At 36.2% G+C, this 27,625-nt stretch overlaps 1 protein-coding gene across 1 annotated transcript in view; it reads left to right on the forward strand.

The window, feature by feature from the left end:
* Positions 1 to 7,771: 7,771 nt before the first annotated feature.
* Positions 7,772 to 27,625, forward strand: part of LOC129747086 (sodium-dependent nutrient amino acid transporter 1-like) — a 38,952-nt gene continuing 19,098 nt past the window's right edge. The window contains exon 1 of the mRNA XM_055741102.1: positions 7,772 to 8,128. Coding sequence (XP_055597077.1) covers positions 8,027 to 8,128 — 102 coding nt within the window. The 5' untranslated portion in view covers positions 7,772 to 8,026. The remainder of the gene's footprint in view (positions 8,129 to 27,625) is intronic.

Consider the following 27,625-nt stretch of genomic DNA (forward strand, 5'->3'; position numbering starts at 1 on the left):
ACGCCTACTTCAATGAGAGGTTGTTGCTTTTCATAAGAGATTCTTATGGAAACAGTAAATCACTCTCTAATAAGAAAAATTCTCGATATTTCATGCTGAAAACATTCACTTTATTGTTTGCCAAATTTGTTTAAAATTAAATTCTTCATGGTCACCATCAGCAGCGCATCAACAGACGGCTCCATGAAAGTTTTTTTTTTGCCGCATCTTAATCTTCGACCTTTCATTTTTTGCCGATCAGCTTGCTGAAAAGTAAACAAATAATGTATTTTAGTTTACTAATATATTCAACGTTCACACCAAAAACATCAAATCGAACTTACCATTCCGGAGATAACAATATCATTTAACATTGAAGGAAAACTATAATAACTATGAACTGGCGATTGCTTCGTACTGTTAGATGATGAAAAAAAACTGATGCTATGAATGAATGTGTTCATCATTTTTTCACAATGCCGTTTCTTCTATTTTTCATAAGAACATCGTATGAAAATTGAAAGAATTTCATAAGACTCCTATGAAAAATTAGTTTGGACGCAAAAAAGTGGTTCATAAGATGTATCTTATGAAATTTATAATAAGATTTCCTCTGAGTGTATAATCTATAAAATGGTATTATAATTCAACGATTACTCATTTGAACTCTGAGTCAGTGCTGCAAATTTTCAGTGTCAGCTTTCAATATTCAATTGAATTTATTGCAGTGTATCGGTCAGTTCAATTCCAACTGGATTCATACGAGAATGAACAGAAAGCTCAATCCCGAAAGCAGTCTGCACACTCATTCACCAATCGGAGACATCGATTGTTAGTATACATTCAGGCTCTTTGCAGGTTCATGAGATTAGCAAATCTTCATTTTCAGTTTCAGGCAAACAATGCTGATAGTGATGAAAGCTTCATTTTAATATCATTAAGTTTAGTCGAATGGTGACAAAGCTTGGACGAATCGACTCGCTAGGCTTGCGGAAGAAACTATGTTCACGACGATCAACGATGACATTAATTATGAAAAATCCTTTCAAAATTGCGTTTTTATTTGAGTAGTCGGTCGCTTGCATGTGATGTTAGTCTTTTATATTGAATTTTGTGGAACTTCTCAACATTTTGTTTTTGAATTTTTATCCTGAAACTTATCAAAACAAACTACGATTGCAGGTTAATATTATGGAATACTAAATTTTGCTAGTAAAATAATCAGAATGTAATAAAATTGATTAATTAATGAGGTGGTCAAACACTATGTGCAGATAATTCGTCATAAAAATAGACAATATTATTTGTCATTCAAGTCATTGTCGCCAAAATACTACCATTGAGAAAGTTTTAGTCAACTCTACATCAGTAAGAAATTTCTAACCTACGAAGCCACCCGTCCCTCATCCGAGAAATCGTTTAGTCATAGCGGTTTACAAATCGTGTTTTCATTTCAAATTCCAATTGCAAAAATGGCAAAAACAAATGTCTACCGAAATTATCAGCAACTTTTGCTGACACTGACTGAATGCTAAAGCTGCATTCACTGATCGAATACAAAGAGCAAAATCGCTATCGTAGCAGCCGAGTGAAACAAGTTTGTTCTGGTTCACGAATGAGCTTTCAACTGACTGACAGCTATATCGACAAAGCTTGACGAAAGCATGAGAATGCCTGAGCCGATCAGAAGCTTTTGAATTTGTTGACGTCTCGGCTCCATTCATGTCAGCTTGAGCTTTCTACACTGATAGAAATTCAAAGTCATTCTCATTTTGTGCTTTCAGAAAATTGCAGCACTGCTCTGAGTTTAATCGAGAAAACCTATATTCCATATTTCTTTTATTCATTTTCTCGTTTTAACTGCATATCACAAAACTTTAAAATTTAATTGCGGGCAGTAAGTATGAAGATGTTAGATCTAAGTTTAACGTGAATTTCAGCTTTTGTCGCTGAACCCTAAAACCGGGGTTTTTGTTTAAATCAGCGCCGGCGACATTCATTGACGATATATCATGTTGACCAGACGTCTAAAAAACATCTTCCAAGTATCGGCACCGGACAACAGCAAGGGCTGTCGACTGCCAAAGTGTTTGTTAAATTGATATGAATTTTTTTTTACCATTTCTGGTTGGCAAGATTGTAAACTACCAGCGTTAAAGCTTCAGTTATCAACTGCATCAAAATATTATTAAATCGCGATACACAAAAACTTTCGATAAAAACTGCCGGGGAAAAACCCGTGAGATAAATTTCTAATTGACTAATTGTGATGTCTAATGATTTAATTGTGTATTTCGATCCAAATTCATGACGATAAGCTCAAAGCTCACGCACAAAAGATGGTTTATTTTGTATTGTACTTTTGTATATTGTAAGTACTCATCTTGTATTTTTTTCTCAAACTTTTCTTACAACCCGGTAAAATAACGAAATGACCTCTCGGCGCGTTAAGAAACTATAACTGTTCCCTCAAGATGCTATCAAGGTTTGCTATTTACCCTTAAAACTCGACACACACTTTTCCATTTTTTCAATTGTCAACCCAACGCACTTTAAATTTCAAACTATTTGTTCAGGCTATTTTCTAGACTTTCTCATTGTTTTCTATCATCTCAAGCTGTCTCCTCAATCAACTTGATTATTAATTTAATGAGATACCGAAACCGTCCTCTCAACATACTTTTCGTTTCCAGGAGCAGTTATTACTCAGTTGAAATCCTATCGAGCTGCTCTCTCAAAACGTTCCATAGTTCTTGTATCAAACTGTATAGTTCAAATTCATTCCTTGAATGGGAAAACTGTTCTTTTGAATTGTGTTTTGTCAATTCAAAACTATCCTGTAAGCTCGCATGAAATCAGTTCATCAATTTATGCGAGCTATCACCTGGACACGCTTTATGGTTCATTCTTATTATAAGCAATCTTCAAACTGTCCTCTCGATACCTTTCTTCCTCCTTTCAAATTGTCCCCTCGACACGCTCATAGTTGCATCATTTCTCAAGCTGTTCTTCGAACTCGCTAGATTATCAAATTAATTTCAAATAGTCAACACGTTTTTTTTTTTTCAAATTGAAAGTAGTCCTCTCGACTCGCATTAAATTTCAATCTTATTTCAAGCTGTCATCTCAACCGGCCTGTTCTCTCAATACGCTTGAAATTTCTATTGCTGCTTTCAGGCTGTCCTCTCAACTCGCCATTCAATTTCAAGCAGTCCTATCAACTCGCTCGAATTTCTATCAATACGTTTAGGCTGTCCTCTCAACTCGCCTGTCAATTTCAAGCTGTCCTCTCAACTCGCTTGAAATTTATATCGGTACGTTTAGGCTGTCCTCTCAACTCGCCTTTCAATTTCAAGCTGTCCTCTCAACTCGCTTGAAATTTCTATCGATACTCTCAGGCTGTCCTCTCAACTCGCCTGTCGATTTCAAGCTGTCATCTCAACTCGCTTGAAATTGCTATCGATACGTTTAGGCTGTCCTCTCAACTCGCCTTTCAATTTCAAGCTGTCCTCTCAACTCGCTTGAAATTTCTATCGATACGTTCAGGCTGTCCTCTCAACTCGCCTTCCAATTTCAAGCTGTCCTCTCAACCCGCTTGAAATTGTGAACATGATCAAGCTGTCCTCACGACTTGCTTGAAATTTAATTTTGATTTCATGTTGTCTTCTCAACGAAACTTCAATGCTTAATTCACCAATTCCAGTTTCGGTATTATTTCACAACCCGCCGGAAATCATTCAACAGCGTTGCTTTTTGTTTCAACTTCACTTCACTTAATGAGTATTCGAATTACTCATTTTATCACGGTAATTAACAAACTGATTGATTTTCAATCAAGTTTGATGAAAATAAACTCAGCGTGAATCGATGACCACGTTTGTTTACTTTTTCGGTTCGGTATTTTTTTCGGTTTTTATAATTTCTTGTTTCTATGTTATGTAACAAGAAATTACCTGTAACGGTCGCCAAATGTGCAGACCTGTCCGGAGGTCTGCAACCCGGAAGCAACACCGGTGAGCAACCCGACCTCGAACTACCGAGGAAACTATGCGCTACCCGGCTAGCACGCTTGCTGGCCGACTGACTGACCGACTGATTCGCTCCACGCTTGTGACGAATGACGCGGTATCGAGTTAATCCATTCACACAAGATTGACATTTAAGCTATAATACTTAAACAAGCTACCGTAAAACGGGGTAACTTTGATCACCGGGGTAAATTTGACCAACAATAAAGTTTTACACATTATCATCAATAACTCAGTCTATAGTTTGAATTTTCGAAAACTGTTTTCTACATTTGAAAGCCTATTTATTGAGTATCAAACAGACAAAATTTGGTTTTTATTTGAATTTTTTTTCCTGATAGTAAAAATGTAATTTCAAAATCCTTAAATATCTATGTTTTCTAAGGCTCGAAAACAAACAGCTCTCCTGATGATACCAAAAAGCATTTAGATGCAAACGGGATATTGAAAGTGAAAGAACAACTTTTTTCTTTGTATATGTGTATTTATAGTGCTATTTTTATGATCATTTAGTGATCATTTTTATATATTTAAAAAGTAAGGACATTTTCCAAGACTAAGCCCGTATTGGACAAATTGACAGGAACCCTATCAAATGGTTAACTTTGAAGAAAAAATTAAAATGGAAATAGTGGGAGGGCCTACAGGAATGTGTGAAGGTAAAATTTCATTTGTATTTTGAAGCTTAAAATATTTAGCAATTAGTTTTATTTTTGCCACTTAATGTATGCAATGTATTAGTTATTTTTTCGATTAAAAATATTTTTAAAAGAAAACGTTGAAAAGCAAGGTAAAATTTTTAAACTAGCATTTGTAGATATTATGAAGGGGTTTTGTATCCTTCATGATAGAGAAAACTCGTCAAAATCGTCGAAAATAGAGATTGACCAATGTTACCCCAAAGCATCAGATTCAAAACAGAGACGAAATCGATTTTTTAATCAAATTTAAAGTAGTCTAATAAATTTCTGCAACCATGTTTTACGTTCATAGGAGTCCAGTCTTGGTTTTAAAAATATGAAACCTGACACATTCCCCTAAACAGAAAAATTAATCGAAAAATATTGAAAAAGTGATCAACATTACCCCGGATTACGGTACTTAATTTCATCATTTACATGGCGTTTAATCACGAAACATTTACATATTCTAAGCTGAATTTGAATCCATAAAAACCAGCTCAATGATGATAATTTGTTTTAACCAATCGAACATATTTTTTGCAGTTTCAAGTCGTTGATAGCAGCACTATTTTAATGTTAAATGAAATTGAGACCTGTTTTCGACTATCCGGGGTTAATTAAGGAGTACTGGATAATTTTGATCAAGAAAATAGTACAGAACCCGTTAGTTTAGTCATTTTTGCCAATTTTTTCCATTTCGTATTTTTTATTACTTTTCTTGTCTTGTTTATAGTTTTTTGTAATACTGGCTATTTTATTTTGTCATTCTTCATTATTTTTGGAGTTATTTTTTGTCGTTTTTAGTATTTTGTTTGTATTTGTTTTTTGATTCTATGAAACTTTCATCCTATATGTCTTTTTTGAGTACTTAATTTTTTTTTCATTTTTTTTGTGTTTGGTGTTGTATTTTATCATCATTTAAGAACGTAAAAACGGATTTATGATTTTAGCCTAAATTATATAGATCATGTTATAACGAAAACTATGAGGTAATGTCATTCCAACAAACTCCGTTCAATTTTGGATAATATGCCATCATTGGATGTTGCCAAAAATGTACAGGATCTGTTGGAAAACAGCTTCGAAATGATGAACATGGGCCTTATAAACCCGAAAAATCAAAATTGAGAAATAATTAACTGCAAGATAGTGCTGCCATCTGCGACTTGAAACTGGAAAAAGTGTATTTTATTGTTAAAAAGCCATCATTTCACGCAATTTTTACGAAAAAACTAAGCTGTTTGAAAAAGTATTATAGCTCAAATGTCAAATTCCTCACTGCTAGAGGAAAATCTCTTAAAATCTTTGGAATACTTGAATACTATAAAATGCCTTAAAATGAAGTAATCATTTCAAATAGTTTGTAGAAGCATCATTATTCACTTTTAAACAGTAAATTTTAGGAAAAAATCTTGATTTTTGTAGATAAACATAAGTGGAAATATTCTTAATTCCCATTTTTTTCCGTATTTTTGGTCATCTACGTCAATTGCTTCACGAAAAATGGTGAACTAATGCTTGATTTATGCATTGAACAATATAAAAAAATTGCCGAATAAAAATTTGATGATTTAAAATCATTCATGTTTTAACATGCAATACTAATAGTGGTATTTATTTCGCTCACTGCCTTTTCTTCTTTTGCATCTGGACTAGACGAAAACTTGTCAACGGGAGTTCTTTTCAACGGTCATTCAATTTTCTATTTTGAATTTCAATTTGATAGACAAGCAAAACAGTCGTTTAGAAATAATGGTCGATATTGTATGCAAAATTGTTGTGAAACGCATCCAAATTACCATTTATACACAAACTCTTCATTATGACCTTTTCTTAAAACTTTCCAAAGGCTTCCTAACTTATCTAAACTCTTCTATGGAGAACATGGTGTCGCTAGTGTTTGCTTAATAACTCCCATAGAATGTTATTTATATTTCTTTCAACATTTCTCGCAATCGAATGAAGCTGAGTTCAAGGCTATTTGTGTTGAACTCATGATTAGTCACCTCAAAGCTTAACACTGCCTAGTGAATAGAGTGGCTTACAACTTTCACGTTTGGAATTCTTCGTGCGATCCCATTTGAAATCGAAAGATGACGACAGAAGACCTCCTTCTGGCGATTGGAGCTAGCAAGGTATATTTTTTAACGACAAACGCTTTTCCTTATTCTATTCTTCAATTGGTGTAAACAAAATTTAGAATTGATGTGATTGTGATTTTTTTTTTCAAAAATATGCCGGAAGCAAAAAAATTATTTCCTAAAATGTAACAGAAATTAAAATTCTCCTTGCTTTAGTCCTACCTGGAACTTTAAGGAAACTCCCTTTGTGAATGAACTTTTTTCAATTATTTTTTCTTATCCTTAAAATAATTGATCTGATTCGTACAACAACAAAAAAAAAGGTTTTTAATGCATTTTAACCATAACATATTTCTGTTGTTCGTGGGTAATTATCAATAATTATTAACAATTTACTGGCAATCAATTTTCATTTTTGTTGCGATCACTGTTGAAAAGCCACACTAGTGTTTTCCGGAAACCCAACTAACGCTCAATAAATCTAACTAACGCATTCCTTCGAATCCATTCAGTATATCCATTGCATCCACTATTTTAGACCGCCCACGCCTATGGCTTTTAAAAGCGATTTGGAATGATGCAACAATTATCCGATTTACTACATGCGGTATTCTTTCACGTGAAAACTACGCTAACTATACCAACTGAGCAACGATACACAAACGTCATCCCGACTTAAGGTGGGTGAGTGATTTGTTGCGCTCATTTCTCGGAAAAACTATTTTCTAATACTGTTAGGGAAGAAAAATGTGTGTATTGCGTTAGCATGCAATCTCAACAATAACTCTTCTTTACAAATGCAGATATGTAGATTGTTCCGAGGAAAAAGGGTGCATTTGACACCCATGACACTTGAATGTGTTGTCGCCTCGTCAAGCATAGTTAGACCTAACTAGCCAATGTAAACAAACAAATGTATATACTAGGTATGAAATAGTAATTTGCGGCTTCCTTGTGTGAAGGCAACTTGGTCAAGTTCACTGCCGTTCTGGTCCTTCGAATCAATGAAATCAGTAGAGCAACGAGCATCATCGGGAATGGTCCTGCTCAACTGCCAGATTCGCATTCCTAGTGATTTCCGTTATTAGAAACCTCTGCTTAGAAGACGCCACTAAATAGAGACCGGCTGCGAGACTGTTTGAGAGAAAGTGTTTCCCCCCCAACAATTTTGGCGCGCGTTTCTGTTTTCGGTTTCCAAGAAAAAGACGGTTCGATCTATTTTGGTGCAAACGGGAATTTTCATCAGTGAGTTAAAATGCCAATTACGGAGAGTCGGGAGTTAAATTTGCCACAAGAGGACTGGCAGCCTAGAATAAGTTTGTCGGAACTGAACGAAGAGGACAAGAAAAATGGACAGGTAAGTTAAATTTACTTATTTAACAGTCTTTATTTTATTTTCTCATGGAGACATAGCTTCAATAAAGGATTTCATTAAAAAAATAACTTAAAATAATTAAAAACAACCAACAGTTCAAATCGTATGTGTCATTGTGTCATTTGTGTAAACATATTCATTTAAACATTTACGTTCGATGAATTTGATTATAATAAATAAATAATTTTTTTGTTTGAGGCTAAATGCGATGAGATTGATTAAACATTAAAGCCCGAACGTAATTACGAAAACCTAATTCAAAATATTATTTTTTTTTTCTTAAAAGAAGAAATCTTGTAGAATAACCCAAATCTACAAATTTTTCGAATTGACAGGCCTTTGCTTAGTATGAAGAACACTTACCTTCCGTTATAATGACCTCTGGATCGAGCCCAAGAGTGGATAGGATGTTAATCCTATCCACCAATTACTTCGTAATCAACGGTGGCAAATCGCCAAAGATAAACATCTATTAAAAAATGCAAAATTTAAAGTTTGGTCAGTCCAGGAAGATAAATTCCTCTGATGAATCCATATACACGCCAACGAAAACTCTAAATTGAAGGCTTTTGTTCTGACAGCATTAACCGAGACGATTTGATGACACAAGGCTTAACCTTTAAGCTGAATTTTCCATTCACTTATCAGCAAAACGAATCACTGCAACCATGATTCGTAATGCTACATTTCTATGAATTTTTATTTTTTTATACATACTAGCTTAAAGCAAACAAACGGTTTGACAATTTTCAAATTTATTTATTTTTGAAAATTGATTAGGGAAAAATGGGGATGATTGATCCCTTTTTCTTATTTTCATCATAGTAGTTGGAAACATTTTGCAGATTGCATTTTCTGACGTCAGTTGCATTTTCTGACAGCATGTAATTTCAAATTTGTATGCTGTTTTTGTGGGACTAAAAAATTGTGATAATTTGAAAGTGAAAGGGGACTTGATCCTACATGAAAGGAGATTTGATCCTTTTATCAGGGTGACCTAAGCTTTGGCAAAAATCTTGCAAAATCTAAAAATAAAAGTTCCTTTGACATTTTTTTGGCCATATTTGATTTCATTTCAAAGTTTATAAGTGTCAGACAAAAAAATCTAGAAGTGTGTCTCCAACCCTATTTCATTGCATATTTAAAGGCGCATTTTCTAATTTTTTGATAAAAGCAATTTTTGAGTTCATTTTTATCAGGAAATAATTGGAAAAATAAAAGTCATTTCATAAATTTTAAGAATTGTGTGCTTAGTTATGATCAACATCCATTCAGAAGAAAACTATAGGGGAGAATCATATCTTTTTGGAAAAAAATAGCTACTAACCGTCTCCTGTATTTTCTGCCAGCGTGTTATTTCAAGTTTATAAGCTCTAAAAGTTAGAGCGAAACATGAATCCATGGATGAATTAGAACCAATTTTGTGGGACTTTAAAAAAGTGATATTTTTTTAAGTTACAAGAGATCCTTTTTTCAAGAAACCCTAACCCTTGGCAAAAATGAAAAAAATCCAAAGATAAATGGCCCGTTGATTATTTTTGGCCATTAGTTTTCATTTCACAGTTTGTAAGTCAGACAAAGAGAATTCTCAAAGTTAGTCTTTTACCCAATAGTCAAAGCATACTTAAATGCGTAATTTTCTAAGTTTAAGATTAAAAACAGTTTTTTTCAGTTCTTTTTATCAGGTAAATTTTGGATAATGTTAGTTATTGCTGGATAAGTATAAGGAATTTCTGGATAAGCAATGATAACGATCCATTCGGAAGAATAATATATCTTTTTGTGCTCTAGGGATCAATTGAACCTATATCATATATTTTGGAATACTTTTTCCTCACAAAAATTGTATATTGACTATGGCTTTCACAATATGGCTTTGTGAAGTGCATGTTATACTTCAACGATTTTCACATTGGAATGAATACTTTTTTTCATGTGGGAAACATTTTTAGGTGAAAATAAAAGATCTTCAAGTCACATTTTGTTAAATTTTTCAAACAAAGCCCATTTACTCTAAAATCGAATTTTCGACATTTTTTTAAGATGGCATCATTATTGTTTTGTTCTATTTGGCAAATTTTTATAGAACATTTGATCTTTGTAAGACATTCCGTTGGAATCACGTAGGAATCGCCATTCTCCTCTATCTTTTTTGACTCGAGAGACCAAGTGAATTCATGGCCTTTCTTTTTATAAAACTTTTTCTTAAGAGATTGAGGTCGTATTATAATCTAAGGATCAACAAATTGGAATACATTTTTAATTGTTAGTTTTTCTTGTGGGAAATTTTTTAAAGTGATGAAAAAGAACTTCAAGTCGCATTTTGTTAGATTTTACAAACGAAGTACAACAACTCAAAATAAATTTTTCAATTTTTTTTTGTAAAACAGGTTTGTTGTTTTGTTCTTTTTGGCTATTCTTTCTTGATCATTTGATCTATGTAACATATTCCATTTTCGAGATGTAGCTGATGAATCAAGTATCCTCAGGAATCAAGAGCCTTCATTCCCCTTTTGCATTGCAAAATTTGAAGTAATTATGATTGAAGGGTAGGTAAACGGATTATTTTTCAAATTTCACCAACGCTGAATAAACGAATGAGCCAAGGATCATATTTTAGAAAATTGAGACAATTCAATGCACTTATAATATCAAGTCTCACGAATGCCAAAAAGTAAGTCAAGCGTAACAAATGAAACAAAATAAAATCAAGTTCTCTAGCCTTAAAAGTGCCAGTCGCATTATGATGCTTTCCTGAAAAAATAGATCTCTTTACAAATAACACACAGATTCATCTCCATTTTAAAAAAATTATATAAACTTTTTTTAAACTGTGACCCAAAGATGGGTCTTGACTCAAACATTCAGTCAGCGAAACTTTTTTTGTAGAGAAATGAATCCAACTTAGATGAAATTTCAGGGACTAGATAAGGGAAAATTGATGTTGAAAAACATGCGAAAAAAATTTTTCGCCTTGTCTCCCGGTGAGACTTGAACCCACATCTTGCGCCTCTCCGGGGCCCATGTATTAACATTCTACTACAGGAGACCTGTAGTAGAATGTTAATACATGGGCCCCGGAGAGGCGCAAGATGTGGGTTCAAGTCTCACCGGGAGACAAGGCGAAAAATTTTTTTCGCATGTTTTTCAACATCAATTTTCCCTTATCTAGTCCCTGAAATTTCATCTAAGTTGGATTCATTTCTCTACAAAAAAAATTATATAAACTTTAATTTTTTTAATTTCTTTGTCGCAAACTTGTGATATTAAAATCTCACTGTATCTTATTTTAATTTTGATGAAAATTATAGGTAGGATTATAGGTACAAGTAGGAGAAAAAAAAATTCTATTTTTGGGGATACATTTTTCGACCATCAGTTTACTTAAATAGCAAAAACGATTATTTATTAATGATCTACCGATTCGATCCTTATAGGATCATCATCAGGGATTGAAATTTTATAATATGTTAACACTGATCTATAAATCACGAATTATAAGATTGCTTCTATCAGATTGCTTACCGAAAAAATGTCGTCATTTGATTTTGGACTGATTCGCCTGATCAGATAAAGCTGTCTTGTATATCTCCCTGCAAACATGGAATCGCATTAAAATGATAACTCAAGTCATTAAAAACGGCACTGCGAATCGTTATTCCATCTCACGCAAGAAAAAGGTCGTAAAAATCGTTACTCGAAGTCGGTTTAAATGGTTTAAATCGGATATGATAAAAAGTCCGCCATGTTAGCAGATTTTGAAGACGATTTCGTTCCTTTGCTTTCTCCCACGTGGATCAGGTGAGAGAACAGCTTTGTTGTTCTCTCTGCGACCAGCAGTGCAACCAGATTTTGAACAATCAGATGGTGTATTTGCGAGAATTGCCCAATGACAGAGGCAGCAAATATTGTCGCTGGCAACGGTTCGCATGCGTTGAGAGAGAAAAACTGGTGCTCTCTTGCATTCTTTCAGTATGTATGAATATGGTATCCTATATCGTCCAAATCGTATAATCTTTAGCCAGAAGTTGAAAAAATGTATGTATATTGCCTCCACTTTGGTAGGTAAATGCGGTTTTTTCGTCAGCCGAATCAATCCAACACAAAAAGGCGCCATTTTATCGGTAAGCAACTTTATAAATAGTGAACTGATTTATGAAACTGAGTAAACATATAATAAAATTACAGTCCCTGTTGGTGGTCCTTTAACGATCAAAATTTTGGATCTTAAATAAAAGGTCATCTTTGCTATTTAAGTATGCTGGTAAACGAAAAATTTAACCACCAAAAACTTATTGAACAGTCGAAAATCGGAACTGAGAAAAATTTTAAAACTAACTTTAAAAATTAGCGATGAACAGTAACTGCAAACATTGTAGTAAATTTAAACCGTTTCAATTCTTACGAGTAAGATGGAAAAAAAAAATCGGAAAAACTATGTGATTCCTTTTCATTTGCATGTATGAAACTTTGTGCATAGTTTTATCGAAGAAAAACTATAATGACGGAAGGAAGAAGTTATTTCTGTGTTTTTTTTTTTCATAAAAGTTGTTACATTCTATCTTTAACTTACCCTTTTTTACGAAAAAAACGCTTTATACCTTTTCAAGCCTTAAACTTTTCTCAGATATTTGATAGTACGCTCACTACAGAAAGGAAATAAGTTGGTTAGAGTAATCAAACACTTGTTATAGTATTTTTTTAATTCTTAAAAATGATTTGCTACCAAGTAGAACATCGTCACATTTTTGGAATTCATAGAAAATATGTCAACAAATCAATTTTCTTCTACAATTTGTTCTAAATTAACTCTAGCATAATTTTACTTTTTTACGATAGAACAATTAACATTTAGGACCAAAAATGTGAATTATTGTGCGAAATATAAAGAAGTACTACCCAAACAAGAGATTTTTTTTCATGCAAACCAATCAGGACATAAAAATCGTTTTTTAGATTTTCAAAATACCGGTCGTCACTATTTTGATAAAAATTGCTCAAAAAATTTCATTTTGGAAGAAAAATCTAATATTTTAATGATTCTCTTTGATTTTTCAATGAAATCCGAGCAATCACGCCGTACCGTGCACTTCCCAAGTATTGAATAAAATATCTGGGCTATCTGGAAAGTTTAAGCTAGCATTTAAAAGATTCAAGTTCGATTCTTTAAGCATCCAAGTTATTTAAGTATTATTTTCATAACGAGATGTAGCAATATTAAAATATTAATTTGCGGAACGTAATAATAATTCAAATGTAAAATAGCCACCGACCGTGCGTGGCCTAGAGGATAGCGTTTAAGTCTTCTAAGCCAGAGGTTATGAAATCGAGTCTCGTTCACGGCATACGTAGTCTTTTTTAGTCGTAAGTAGAACTTGGATCTCTTTCAAGAAACATGAAATTTCACTGAGATGTGTGTGTTCTTTTTTTTTAAATGAACACTTTATTTTTATAGAAATACTTTATATTGTAGTTTCATTTAAAAGCTGAAAAGCCTTCTACTGAGCTTCGACTATGAAACTTAAATATTTCGATAATAACTTAAATGTTGAGCTGAGCAAAATGCAATGGATGCTTAAATCAAGGCTGAGTAAGCTTTCGAAAAGAGTTCAGATTTTTCTCAAGAGTTTTATTTTATTTTTATTTACATAGTATTCCGTCTCACGACATAACTTGACGAACATAATTCCTAAAATTCACTAGGTCCATGGCAACCGTTCTCCGATTTCTCGGGCACCCCACGTTCGCCAGATCACGCTCCACTTGGTCTAACCAACTCGCTCGTTGCGCCCCCGCTCGTCTTGTTCCTACCGGATTCGTAGCGAACACCTGTTTTGCAGGACAGTCGTCCCGCATTCTCGCAACATGTCCCGCCCAGCGTATCCGACCAGCTTTCACCACCTTCTGGATACTGGGTTCGCCGTAGAGTCGCGCGAGCTCGTGGTTCATTCTTCGCCTCCACACTCCGTTCTCCTGTACGCCGCCAAAGATGGTTCTTAACACTCGTCGCTCAAATACTCCGAGTGTACGCAGGTCCTCCTCGAGAAATATCCATGTCTCGTGCCCGTAGAGAACAACCGGTCTAATAAGCGTCATATACAGGTTACACTTCGTGCGAGGGCTAAGTCTTCTCGACCGCAGTTGCTTGTGGAGTCCAAAGTAGGCACGACTTCCGCTGATAATTCGCCGCCGGATCTCACGGCTGGTGTCATTGTCTGCGGTCACAAGTGAGCCGAGATAGACAAAGTCTTCGACTATCTCCAGCTCGTCGTCGTTGATCATGACCTTGTTATTACTGGACAAGCGGGTTCGGTCGGTCTCGGATCCGCAGGCCAGCATGTACTTCGTCTTGGCCGTATTAATCATCAACTCAATCCTTCCTGCTTCGCGTTTCAGTTTGCGGTAGATCTCCTCCACCGCCGCAGATGATCTGCCGACTATATCGATGTCATCGGCAAAGCAGATAAGTTGACTGGATCTGTTGAAAATCGTGCCCCGCATTTCGCCCACCGCTCGTCGAATAACACCTTCTAGCGCCACGTTGAACATCATGCAGGATAGACCATCACCTTGTCGAAGCCCCCTCCACGATTCGAATGAACTCGAGAATTCACCCGAAATCCGCACACAGCACTACGTTCCATCCATCGTCGCCTTGATCAGTTACGGTCGATAGTGTCGTATGCGGCTTTGAAGTCTTTGGATAGATGGTGCGTAGGGACTTTGTGTTCACGGCATGTTTGGAGGATTTGCCGTAATGTGAATATCTGGTCCGTCGTTGACCGTCCCTTCATGAAGTCGGCCTGATGACTTCCCACGAATCTGTTTGCTTGTGGCGTTAGGCGGCGGAGTAGGATTCGGGACAACACTTTGTAGGCGGCATTGAGGACAGTGATCGCTCGGTAGTTCTCACAGTCCAATTTGTTGTCCTTCTTGTTTATGGGGCATATTACCCCCTCCTTCCACAGCTGTTCTATGTCCCAGATCCGGACTATCAACCGGTTTAGTCAATCGGCCAACTTGTCCGGGCCCATTTTGATGAGTTCAGCTGCGATGCCATCCTTCCCAGCCGACTGGTTTCTATTCAGCTGGCGAATGGCTTCCTTAACATCACTCATCGTTGGGAGTGGCTCCTCTACGTCGTTGATTACGCCGGCGATGTACCTTCCCCCACCGTCTTGATCTCCTGCATGTGCGCCGTTCAGGTGTTCATCGAAGAGCTGCTTCCACCTTTTTAACACCTCACGATTGTCAGTCAGGATGCCCCCGTCCTTATCCCAGCTCATTTCGGCTTGCGGCACGAAGCCTTTGCGGGATGCGTTAAGTTTCTGATAGAACGTTCGTGTTTCTTGGGAACGATGCAGCTGCTCCAGCTCCTAGAGCTCCTCCTCCTCCAGGCGGCACTTTTTCTCCTGAAAAATTCGGACTCGCTGCCTCTTCCGCTGTCGGCGATTTTCATTATTTCGACGGGTGCCTCTTTGCACTACTGCCGCCCGCGCGGCATTCTCTTCGTCCATCACCCTCCTACACTCCTCGTCGAACCCGTCGTTCCGTCGAGTTCGCTCCACATAACCGATGACGTTCTCCGCAGCGCTGTTGATGGCTGTCTTGATGGTATCCCAACAGTCCTAGAGAGGGGTTTCGTCAAGCTCGCCCTCTGCCGGCAGCGCTGCTTCAACCGATTGCGCGTAGTCTGCCGCGATCTCAGGTTGCTTCAGTCGTGCGATATTTAACCGAGGTGGGCGCCGGCTTCGTGTGTTGTTCACTACGGAGAGTTTTGGCGCATCTTCACCATCACCAGATAGTGATCTGACTCTGACGAAGATCTGACGATGATGTCCGAGAAGTGCCGGCTGTCAATAAAATTCGTCTTTTTCGTCACCGGTACTTCCGAGGTGAGGGCTGTGCACGTTGATGAAGAACCGGCCCTTGATTCTTAACCGGCACATCCGTGAGTTGATCGGCCACCCGATCACGCGCTTTTGCATCTTTCCCATCACTTTGAAAGTTCCATGTTCCAAGTTTCCAATCCCTAGTCCCTTTTCGTCGCGTGGGTCTTTGCCGATTTCCATCCAAAATTTGTTGTTCGTTGTTCGTTGCTTATGTTTTTTGTAGTCACGGACTCGCAAGACCCGCAGCTAACCCCACTATCTCGCAGGAGGACCGTCGTGATGTTGCTGTTTTGGGTCCCGAACACCACCAGGACGTTGTTGCACTCCGCACGCCACCTCTGACATGGAGAACAGACGCGTACGAAGCCCCTTAACTCAGTTTGCATGCGACCAAAGCATCCACCGGGGTTGGGTACCCGATCTCCGCTTAAGCTGCTCGCACCCCAGCTAGCACCACGGAGAGGTAGAGAATCGGAATTGCAGACAAGAGGTGATATGACCACTACCCGAAGGTTGAGTGCATGGGGTCTCGATTTGCACATTGACAACCGTTCACTTGACAAAAAGAGGTATAGAGGTTTAGAGGTAAAAACCCTTTTTATCAAGTCGGTCTCGATAATATCAGAGACACGGTAGCACCAATAACGAAGAGCAGTCTTTTGGATGATGAATCAATAAATAGGAGAAAAAAAACTGTCAAAAGATCGAAAGATCAGATCGGAAATAATCCGATTGTTTCTCAAAAATTAAAAAAAAATCATTGTTTTTTTTGAGTTATTGCACTTTGTTTGAAAAATCCAACAAAATGTGTCTTAAAAATAGTTTTTTATCATTTCAATATGTTTCTCACAAGAAAAAGTTGTAATAAAAATATTTATTTAATATATCAATTGATAGAGTGAAATCTAACTTACCAGGCAAATCGATATTGAGCTTCTATTTAGTTTAACTGCAAGATAGTGCTGCGACATACTACTTAAAACCGGAATAAAAATTTAGTTTACTGAAATAAATATCGGTGTTTTAAAATATCAATCTGTGTTTTTCCTGATTCAAATTTAACCTAGAACATTTGTGTCATAAGTAAACGCCATGTTTATGATTAAATTAAGCTGTTTTATAGATTGATTGTTTAATAAGAGAACTTCTACTCCAATAATGATCTTCTTTGAAGGTGGAAATTTTGGCATGAGATTCTATGCCGGACCAGCACTAACAAGCTTCTCATCGCTGGCATTGCTCTCCCAAAGCAACCGCATTGCATATGTCAGAAAGATACCAAATTAAACCTATTTCATATCCCATCACAAGACAAAGTAGGATGGAAACAATCAGCCGGCAAGGTTTGTCGAATGCATTTAGAAAAAAATATCTTTGTTTACTTTCAACTTCCGGCAAACAACCACCGGCTAAGATAACCGGCAGTAAGCAGCTGTGCGTTTGTATGTAAATCGACAATTGAAAACAGTCCCTCGTTTCCCATTCCCATTTACATTCCCATTTTCATCCAATATCCAATGCATTCCCATCGAAGCCATAGGGAGATGGTAAAAAACAACGGCCAAATGGCAATCGGCCAACACAGTGCGTTTTTTATGATCGGGCATGGCTGCAAAACTATGACAATAAACCTTCGTTTTCTAACTGACTAAGTTGGTACACTAGTTAAGTTATTGCACTGGCAAGTCGAAGTAAGAACGTTGCGTCGGGTTCGATTTTCACTTTTTTTTTTATTTCCTTTGTTTTGGGATAAATTGTCCAATAGGAAGAAAACCCTTAAAATGTTTTCTTGGTTTTCATGAACTTAATACAATTACATATGTGGTACTATTTTTATTTCGTATCTTTTTTCATATTTCCATATAGATACTATTTACAATACAGTTCTTTGATGGCTGAATGGTCGCACGCTTCTGATGCAATGTCCACGAGGGCCATGTTCCCGTGTCACATTTCAAATTCTTTTCCACATACTGCCCGTACGGCACTTTCTCATGTGTCTAGACACGGCGAGTGCCTTTATTTACTACCTGAGGTGCCAACCAAGCGCCTTCCGATATTTCAACCCGGATCGGTAGGGTGGACCTACAAAAAAGTTCGTACTTCAAAAAGTGTGAGAGCTTTCTTTTATTTTCTAAACGTTTTGCTCCTCCACGATGCATCGAGTGCGATATACCTAAACGGATATTTGTTTTTGGTTTAGTAACTAGAACCACATGTTAGCACAACTGCGTGAAAGCGCTTTTTCCCGCGAGCTGGTGCAATCGGCTTCTAAAATTTAATCATTTCTACGTTGCGACCAGTCAAACGCCATATGCTAATAAGGTGCCCGACTAACTATTTCGGAGAAACGTGCTGCGTTCTGTTCTGATGCAATGGATGCACGATTGAGTCATGGTCAGAGATGTTTTTATTTTGAATAGTGAACAGTGAAATACTCAAATATTTGTGTTTCCCGACACATCATCATGAGAACAGAAGCGATTACAGTCCTAAGGCGTTCACCTATGAGAGCATGTTATCGCAAAGCTCCAATAGTTTTCAAAATCTGTTTCCTGTTGCAAAATATTCAATAGGTTCAACAACATCTAGATGTTGCCGACGTTTTCCGCTTAACTTCCTGACAATATTGACGACGCAATGTTAATAAATGTTTACTATAATGAGAAGTTCAAAATAATCCAATTCAAAACTAAACTTCTTTTTGAAGACATCAAAAATATACGTGTCAACATTCCAAAAATAAAACAAACTGTAGAAGAGATTATGCAATGTTTTTCTTGTAAACTTTTTGTTAATTTTATTTTTTTAATTGTTGGATTTGTCATCTTTTTTAAACTAACATTCCAATGTCAGTTGAAAGAATCTTACCAAAGTGTCGAAAATCTAACATTACAACACACAAATCACAATTAAATAAAAGAGTTCTATAAGTTTGAATATACAGTGTTGGAAATAAATCCGCCAGTAGAAGTGTAGAGCACAGTAATTCAAACTTTTAAACAAAAGAGAATATGCTATTTGGGTTTCGGATGAACACGGATGAGCAATATACGGAGTGGGAGGAAAATGGTAGATATGTATTGAAGAAGTTGTATTACTTAGAAAAACGGGGGCAAAAACGCTAGCCGTACCTTTTTTTCCTCTCCCCACTGTGCCACCAGTCATTTTTTCATCTCGTTACGATCTTTCAAAACGTGTATTGCACATCCTTGTATAAGAGAAAAGTTAGTTTCATGAATTTTTTCCTAGTCTTCTTTAGCTAATGCTAATGGTATTGCTTCAAAAGGGATAATATCACTTTTTTGTTCGGTTCCGTTCACTTTGATGTCCAAAATCAACCACAAATTGTCAAAAGAGTCCAAAAGGAGCCTTTGGCTGTTCCTACCATTTGTTTGAACCGTGAAAATCGATAAATACTGATTTATTCTTAGCTGCAAATACGATATAGGTCTATATTTTGATGGTTTGGTTTGTTGCTCTTCTGAATCCATCTAAAAATCTGATCTAAAAATTATTGGTAGTTTAGTCTGAATAATAACCCTGTCTAAAAGCGGGGTTGGGAAAAAAAACTACAAAAAATTTGGGAAAAAGCAAAAGAAAACATTGCTCATAGTTTACTCTTCGTATGAACTGAAATATTTTAGTTCAGTTTTGAGCATATTTAACAAAAATCATTAAAGAAAAAGCTTTGAAGCAGTCAAAATTTAACTGAAATTTTGATTTTTATTTAATTTGTTTATACTACAACCGAAGAAGTATTGGAAACAAAGCTCATAAGTCCATGTGGTAATGTCATTTAAAAAACGGTTAATAAAGTTTCCTCAATGATGATGTTTGTTATGGAACAACAGTTGTATTGAATCAAATGACTAAACTTCTGTTAAGACTTTAAGAACCTTTCAAAACGCTCAGCGTAACCTGAGAAAACTCAAATAAGGCACTACAATTTGGGCATCTAAATTATGCAACACAGAATAATAAAAGTGTAAGTTAATGTTTGTTGAAATCTCCATCGATCCAAAAAATACCTACTAGAAGATTAAGCTAGAAATTATCAGAAGTTACCAGCATCAGAAAAATGTGAATTACACAAAGGCAACAAAATTTACTTTTCCCGCGGTGACGAAGAACTTAAGAACTGATTTATACTTATTAAGTTGCGTTCGATATATCCATCCAACCATCGTCAAAATATTGTTGATTTTTGCTTATTCATTTATAAATATAATAGATCCTACTACAAACTGCTGATTTATCTTATGCTATCAACTATCATTTTGATAGATTCAACTATAATGGTTTAATTGATTCAACTACGATTGTACAATTGATTTGGGACATTCATCTCTTTATATCATAATTTCTACTATAGTAATTTTAACCAACATTTGAGTATAGCAAAGCATGAGTGAAAAAAAAACAGCAAAAACAAGCACGAACAATTTTCGTTATCGTGATGTCCGCAGGAAAATAGTTTTCCGAGTCCGTCATCAATCGGTACAAAAAAAAATATCATTGACTTTTTATCACTCCATTACAGTTTTCGCGTAAAGCCGAATTCCAAATCCAACCAGAACAGAGTATAAACTTTGTAGGACCTATGGAAGTGCTTAAATGAGAAAAGAGTCGTATCAAGTGTTTATCCATTCACTGTGTCATTCGTTCTGTATTTAACACTGACTATTTTGCAGCTCCCACAGATCGCAGGCCACCTCTAGCACATGAATTTTTTTTTCTTTGTTTATCTTCGAAACATCCAGGCGAGATTTGTCAACGAAAATTTTCTGGCTGGAAACCTGCCAGGTACCCAATATATAATATAGTTCATTTGGCTGACCATTACGACTTTATAAAAATATCTTCTGGTTAGTGGCCCGAATATTTTGCGCACGAATTGTCCTCCGTTGTTTTTTTCTTTTAGAGGTGAGTTGTTTATTTTTATTTTGGAGAAATGAAGTCAGCTAGACGAACCAGCCGGACTTTTTATATGGGGGCCAAAGGCCGATAGGCCGAAAGATGTTAGGCCGAAGGTCGCTAGGCCGAATGGGTTAAAAGGCCGACGGATGTTCGGCCGAATAGGACAATAGGCCGAATGCGACATTAGGCCGAAGGTTATTCGGCCGAATATTATTGGGCCGAATGGATGTTAGGCCGAATGGTCACTAGGCCGAATGGTCGTTAGGCCGAAAGGTCACTAAGCCGAATTGTAATTTGGCCGAATGGTGATTAGGCCGAATGGTCATTAGGCCGAATGGTCGCAAGGTCGAAAGGTCGTAAGGCCGAATGTTCGTAAGGCCGAAAGATCGTTAGGCCGAATGGTCGTAAGGCCAAATGGATGCTATAAGATCGTTAGGCCGAATAGCAACTACGCGGTTGGTTGTTAGGCTGAATGGTCGTTGGGCCGAATTTATGCTAGGCCTATAAGACATCTTATCTCTTTCTTGCATGTTAGGCTCATCAATAGTTAGGCCGAATGGTCGTTAGGCCAAATCGTCATCAAGCCGAATGGTCATCAGGCCTAATGGATGCAAAGCCGGATTTGTCCGTTCGGCTTTGCGACCATTCATTCGGCCTGTCGTTCATTCAACTTTACGACCATTCTGTCCGAAAACCACTCGGCCTTGTAACCATTCGACCTAATGAACATTCGACCTCATGAACATTCGGCCTAACAGCCATTCGGACAAACGACCTTTCGGTCTAGCATGCAGACAAGTGTGAAAGATTTCTTGTTGACCTAGCAACCATTCATGACTATCATTCAGCCTTATGACCATTCGGCCCAATGACCATTCGGCCTTACGATCTTTCGGCCTAGCATCCATTCGGCCTTACGACCTTTCGGCCTTGCGACCATTTGGCCTTGCGACCATTCGGCCTTGCGACCATTCGGCCAAATGACCATTCGGCCTAATAACCATTCGGCCTCATAACCTTTCGGCCTAGTGATCATTCGGCCGAACATACTTTCGGCCTAACAGCATTCGGCTGGATAACCGTCGGCCGAATAACCCATTCGGCCTAGTGGCCTGTTCGGCCAGATAGCCCATTCGGTCTAATGTCCATCGGCTGAATGACCTTCGGCCGAATGGTTTTCGGCCTCATGACTTTCGGCCGAATGACCCAGCCTCTTTTTATATCACTTCTCCAATTGAAATTTTCGGGTGATAAAACCTCTATCTGCGCTTGATAAATTCCTTATCTTGATGGATTCAATCATCTTCACTTTTAGGTTTTCAAATTTTAGCAAAATGCTAGATTCTCTAGGACTCTTTGAACGATTCACTATTCAATCTTTGGTCGTATAGAAGATGATGATATTTAGGTCTTCCACTGGGTTTTTCCTAGATTCTGCATTTTTAAAACGTTCCCAACAAGGCAAAATATAACTTATTAATTCATTTCAATATATGAATCGTTCAAGAATAATATGGACTTTAAAGCGTCTTTTTTATATCCTTGATTAAAACTGGTTTCTATACAAGTTTTTTTTTTTAATATTTCATTAAAGTGCACTTAATCTTAAGAATTAAAAAATGATTTTTTTCAACTACAGTAGTTTTTCGATTTTATCATGGTCAAAACCATGAATTTGGCGAAACTTAAAATTAAAGTGGAAAAATCTGTTTTAATTTTTTTTTATCTTTACGAAATAATTTCACTCCTCTTTCCTACAAAAGTACGTATTTTCTTAAATAAATTTTCATGAGGATTTGTTTCGTACTTCCAATAGTATGAATTTTTCACAAAAAAAAGGAATCTCCTTATCATCTTTACAGAGATATTTAAAAAAAACCAGCTAGGTTCTCAAATGACGAAAATATTATAATATCTGAGCACCACGAAGTAAGCTCTTAGGATCTTTAAATCATCTTGATCCATAATTAACGCACTGCAACATGATATACACAGTGTTTCTCAATTTTCACCATAATAAAATTTTTGATTTTTCACTTTGAACAATTTTAAAACACGTTTTTACTTAAATTTGTTGACTCGGGGCGAACAGGGCACTATTAATCGGGGCACGATGAGCGTTTTCTGCCGTATAATCTAGCAGCGAATTCAACTCGATGTCGTCAACTGAATAGTAGAGCAACAGCTTGACTAGTTTACATCTGACGATGTGGCCTATTGGTAAGGTGTCAGAGAGGTTATCAAAAGACTAGAGTTCGATTTCTGTTCGAGGTGATTTTTTTTCCTTTTACCATTCATGATCGATTTTTTTGATTGTCTTATTCACCAAATAAGGCACCAGAAACATAATTTATGAGCGTGTGTGAATTGTTTGTATTCTACAAATAGACCTTGATTATTTTGTTATTGCTTTGATTAATGAATCTACGACTCACCTGACTTCATCGAGTTGAATTTGTTGCTAGATTTCCCTGCAGAAAACGCTCATCGTGCACCAATTAATGGTGATTATACTGCCCCAGGGGGGGTTCTCATTGTGCCCCTACAGAAACTGGTGTTCAGATTTTGGCAATTTTTTTAAAAAAATGAACTTTTAAACGTTTTTTCAAGTTTCAGCCAATTAGAAAATAGGCTATTGTAGTGTTCGAACACGAAATAATGATGTTATTAACATATTATAGCTGTTTTCTATGGTTGGAGAAGCATTTGCCTTAAGGTGGCCATTATGCCCTTATCTCAACTTCATTAGTGGAAACGTTTTGTACCAATCAATTTTGATCATAAAATGTAATTATCGAAGTTTACTAAACACGGAGAATGAATTTTAGTTTAAATTATTTAAATATTTATTTTTATTTAAACCATTTGAAATATCAATTTGACTGTGTTCATACAATTAAAGACAATTATTTAGTTTTTATGGAAATTTAACAGTCGTTATCTCTTATGTCGATTTTGAAAAATAATTCAAAGAAAACTGCATCAAAAAATTATCTTCTCTAAATATCAAATTTCAGTATTTCAATCTTCACACCTTTGATTAACTGAAAATTTAACCTTTTTGAATTTTTTTTGAAAATTGCCCAACTTTGACTTGTAAAGTTTGATTCTCGATATTTGATTTACTGGTTAGTTAAACTCTAAGTTTACTATTACTGGAGAAGCTGAACAAAAGTTTGTGGGCCCTCTATAATTATATTTTTATGATTTCTCTCAAAGGCAATGGCACAGCAAAGAAAAATAAAGGATCAAGTTTCTTCAGTTTCAAATAACATAAAGGTATAATTTTTGTTGAACGAAACCCCGAAAAAAATGAGTATACATATACTCTTGGATTGATCGTTTATCTATTTATATCCTACTGTGCATTCCTATAAAAAATAATAAAGTTTGCAGGGATTTAGAAAATTCTATTCAAGTTCCATTCAAATTTTATTGCAAAAAGCTCTCATGAAGGAAACATTTTTTTTCAAACTTACAATGAAAAGATCGCCATAGGTTGTCTTTAAGATCAGAAAATTCAATCGATAAGCTTTCAACGCCATTCAATCAAGCAACTCAATTCCCCGAACTAATATTTTAAACTTGGCTGCAATTGGTGCCTAGTTCACAGCTCTTCTAGTCGGTACGCGCTGCAATCCAGTCTAGTCTTAATAGAATCGATGTTGGAAGTCGACAAGAGCCACCCATCATTACTCCTTGTTAAAGATTGTGTTTGACAGCTTTCGAAAATTGATTGTTATTATATGTAGGTATACGGTGTATTCTAGAGTGAGGTGAGGCTCTCCCTCTTTCCGTGTCTATGCACCGCAACGTGAATGAAAACTACGCCTCACCGCCCGCGCTTCAATCAATATGAATGGATGATGATGGTTTAATTGAAAGGCGGTTTACTACTTACTTGTTAAGAACGTAAGGTTAATATTTGATAAGCGCAGCAGAAACAATTCAGCTCGCTGACCGACGACGGCGTTAAAACTAACTAGAACGTCACCGATGATGGACTTTAACGTCGTCTCAACTATAAGTAGTAGAACGCCACTTGACTAAAACGTGACCATGTTTGGGGAGCTCTCTTGGGTTGGTCGTGAGTGTGTCGTAAGCTTTGGTCATCAGGATTGTTCAAACGCGAATTCTACGAATTTCGTTGCTGAGCAATCCGGTATGCTGTGAAGAATACTTAGTTCCTTTGCAAACAGGCAAGTTGCCAATGGGGCGGTGCGCGGGATTTAAATAAAATACGACCAACTCAATTTCGAGCTAATTTAGCTGAATGGAAATCAGCTGCTGTGGGAATTTCAAGCAATAAATCTCAGTGGGATTATACAATTGCTCTGTTAACCATGAATTTACTATATTTCATAAGGGCGTGTACAGGAGTCAGGCGGAATACAAACAAGGAATAAATTATTCAAATTAGCTGTTTGCTTAACTAGCAGGAAATTTATTGCAATGCTTTTAATTGAATTGCAATCGGTTCCGAGAACTTATCATGTGCGATATGTCGGAAGCTATAAAAATTAGTGCAGTTATATGCAAGGAAGAAATTCTTGGTAAAAATGTTAATAATAAGTCATGGGAGGGTAGGGTATCGTGGGCCTACATTGATATCTAGGATAACAATCTAACTGTCATCGTCGTCACTCTGCGTAAGCGTGTTTTTTCATATGTTTTAACTTGTATAGCATCATATGCTTCTTTTCAAAATTAATTAAAGTGGTCAAAATTACCCCATAAAATAAATAAAAATAATAATCATAAAAAATAAGCACATTCCTGAAGGTATGCCATTGTCATATTTCAAATATTTCATTCAAAAACTTGTTTAGCCCAAAACTGCATCAACTCGGTTTCGTTGTCGTTTCTAATGACTTTTTTATCACCATTATCTAGATCAACAGCACGCAGTTTAAACATCAATAATTGCAACTATATTGTCATATGGTATCTTATTTGCGGTATCCTATAAAATGAAGGGGTAGACAACCTTAGATAAAGAGATAAGTAGGTGTTACTTCCACCAGTAGCCTATATTTGTAACTGAACAGTAGAATGCTTAACTAATTTTGAAAACAGAATTTTTAATTTTACTATGGATGGTCAGAACTATTAGTTCATTTGACTGAACTTTTTTTTTTTTATATATACATGAGCAGGGAAAAACCCGCGGGAGTGAAACTGATTTCCATGTTTCTTCTCCAGTGGGCGCAAAACCTCCTCATCACTCTTTATTTTCATTTTTTCAATTTTTTCAATTTTTAAAATTTTTAACAATGATTTGTGTACAATAGTTTCATTTCACTTGAAAACTTGAATTTTTCAAATCACTTGACATTGCTGACGTTTTAGCAGGTGGTGGCGGTTGTTGAGGGCGGTGGTCGTTGACGGTGGTGGCGGCGGTTGGTGGCGGTGGTTGGAGGCAGTGGTTGTAGGCGGTGTTGAGCGGCGGCGGTATTTGGCGGAAATGAGATAAATAAGACAAGACATCTATTAAATAGATGAGGTGGGAATGTTTGCGGCTGTAATGCCAGTTTCGGATGATGGGAGGTTAAATTTGATTTTGCTTGTATTTTCTAATTACGGCCCTGTTGGTTTTACATGTATCGGACATGACAAATCGATTCCCTCAGCGAGTTTATCACAATCTTAACCAAATCGTGCAGCCTAGTAACTGCAATCTGTGCGTTTACAAAAAAAGGTAAACAAGTAGTAATAATCAGATAAGCTACCTGATAATCCGGATGATTCCGTAACATTAGTAAAATACTACAAATAAATTTGTGTATATGTACAGTAAACAAGTTCACTTTACGACTTTTTTGCAGAACAAAGCCGGAATCATATGGGATGTTCCTCATGCGTTTTCAAGTATTTCTGCCAAATTTGAAATCTTTTGAACTAATCTTTGTTCTGCGTAATGTGTGTTTGTGAAAAAGTCCATTTTTCATGAATATCTTCTTATGAGAGTTCTAGTAAGCCGCATGGTGGATGATATTATCAGCAGTTTTTGGATCTGTTTTAGATAACCGTTCAAAATAAACCAAAAAAATTCAATAAATCATAAATTTCAAACTTGTACAGAAATTTTTAATCAGAAAAAAATATTTTTCACAAAGCTTTTTTTGTAAAGCTAGTCCTTTTTATTATCTTTCTTTTGATGTAATAAATTTACAAATTGGATATATACCGGTCAAGTTATGCACAGATGTTTGCAACAAGTTTGAATTGATAAAATATTTGTCATTTAAGTTTTCTCCACACCAACTTGTGCTCAAGCTAAGATATTCTATTCAATAAAGTACCCCATGACTGGGCCAGGAGTCAAAAATGCTTGCGCTTTGATCAAGTTGTAAGTAAGTCCTCTTGATGCCACGTTTTTCAGGTCGCATGAAGCTAAAACTTGAACACAATTATGATTTCAAATCTGCAGCAAAAATGTTTGAATAACTTTGCTTCTATTCTTGCGATGATTACATTTTTAGCACCTAATGAATAGTTTTAAAAAGGGGTATCTTAACAAAAGAATGATTTTGAGCGAAATACTTTTTCGGATTTAATGCAGATTTATAAGTAAAATTTTTGTACAAGTTGGTAGTTTATGATTTTTTAAATTTTTCGGTTTATTTTGAACGATTATCTAAAACAGATCCATAAAAATATTGATAAT

The sequence above is a fragment of the Uranotaenia lowii genome, chromosome 2 (genome assembly GCF_029784155.1).
Source record: "Uranotaenia lowii strain MFRU-FL chromosome 2, ASM2978415v1, whole genome shotgun sequence".
Classification (NCBI taxonomy): Eukaryota; Metazoa; Arthropoda; class Insecta; order Diptera; family Culicidae; genus Uranotaenia; species Uranotaenia lowii.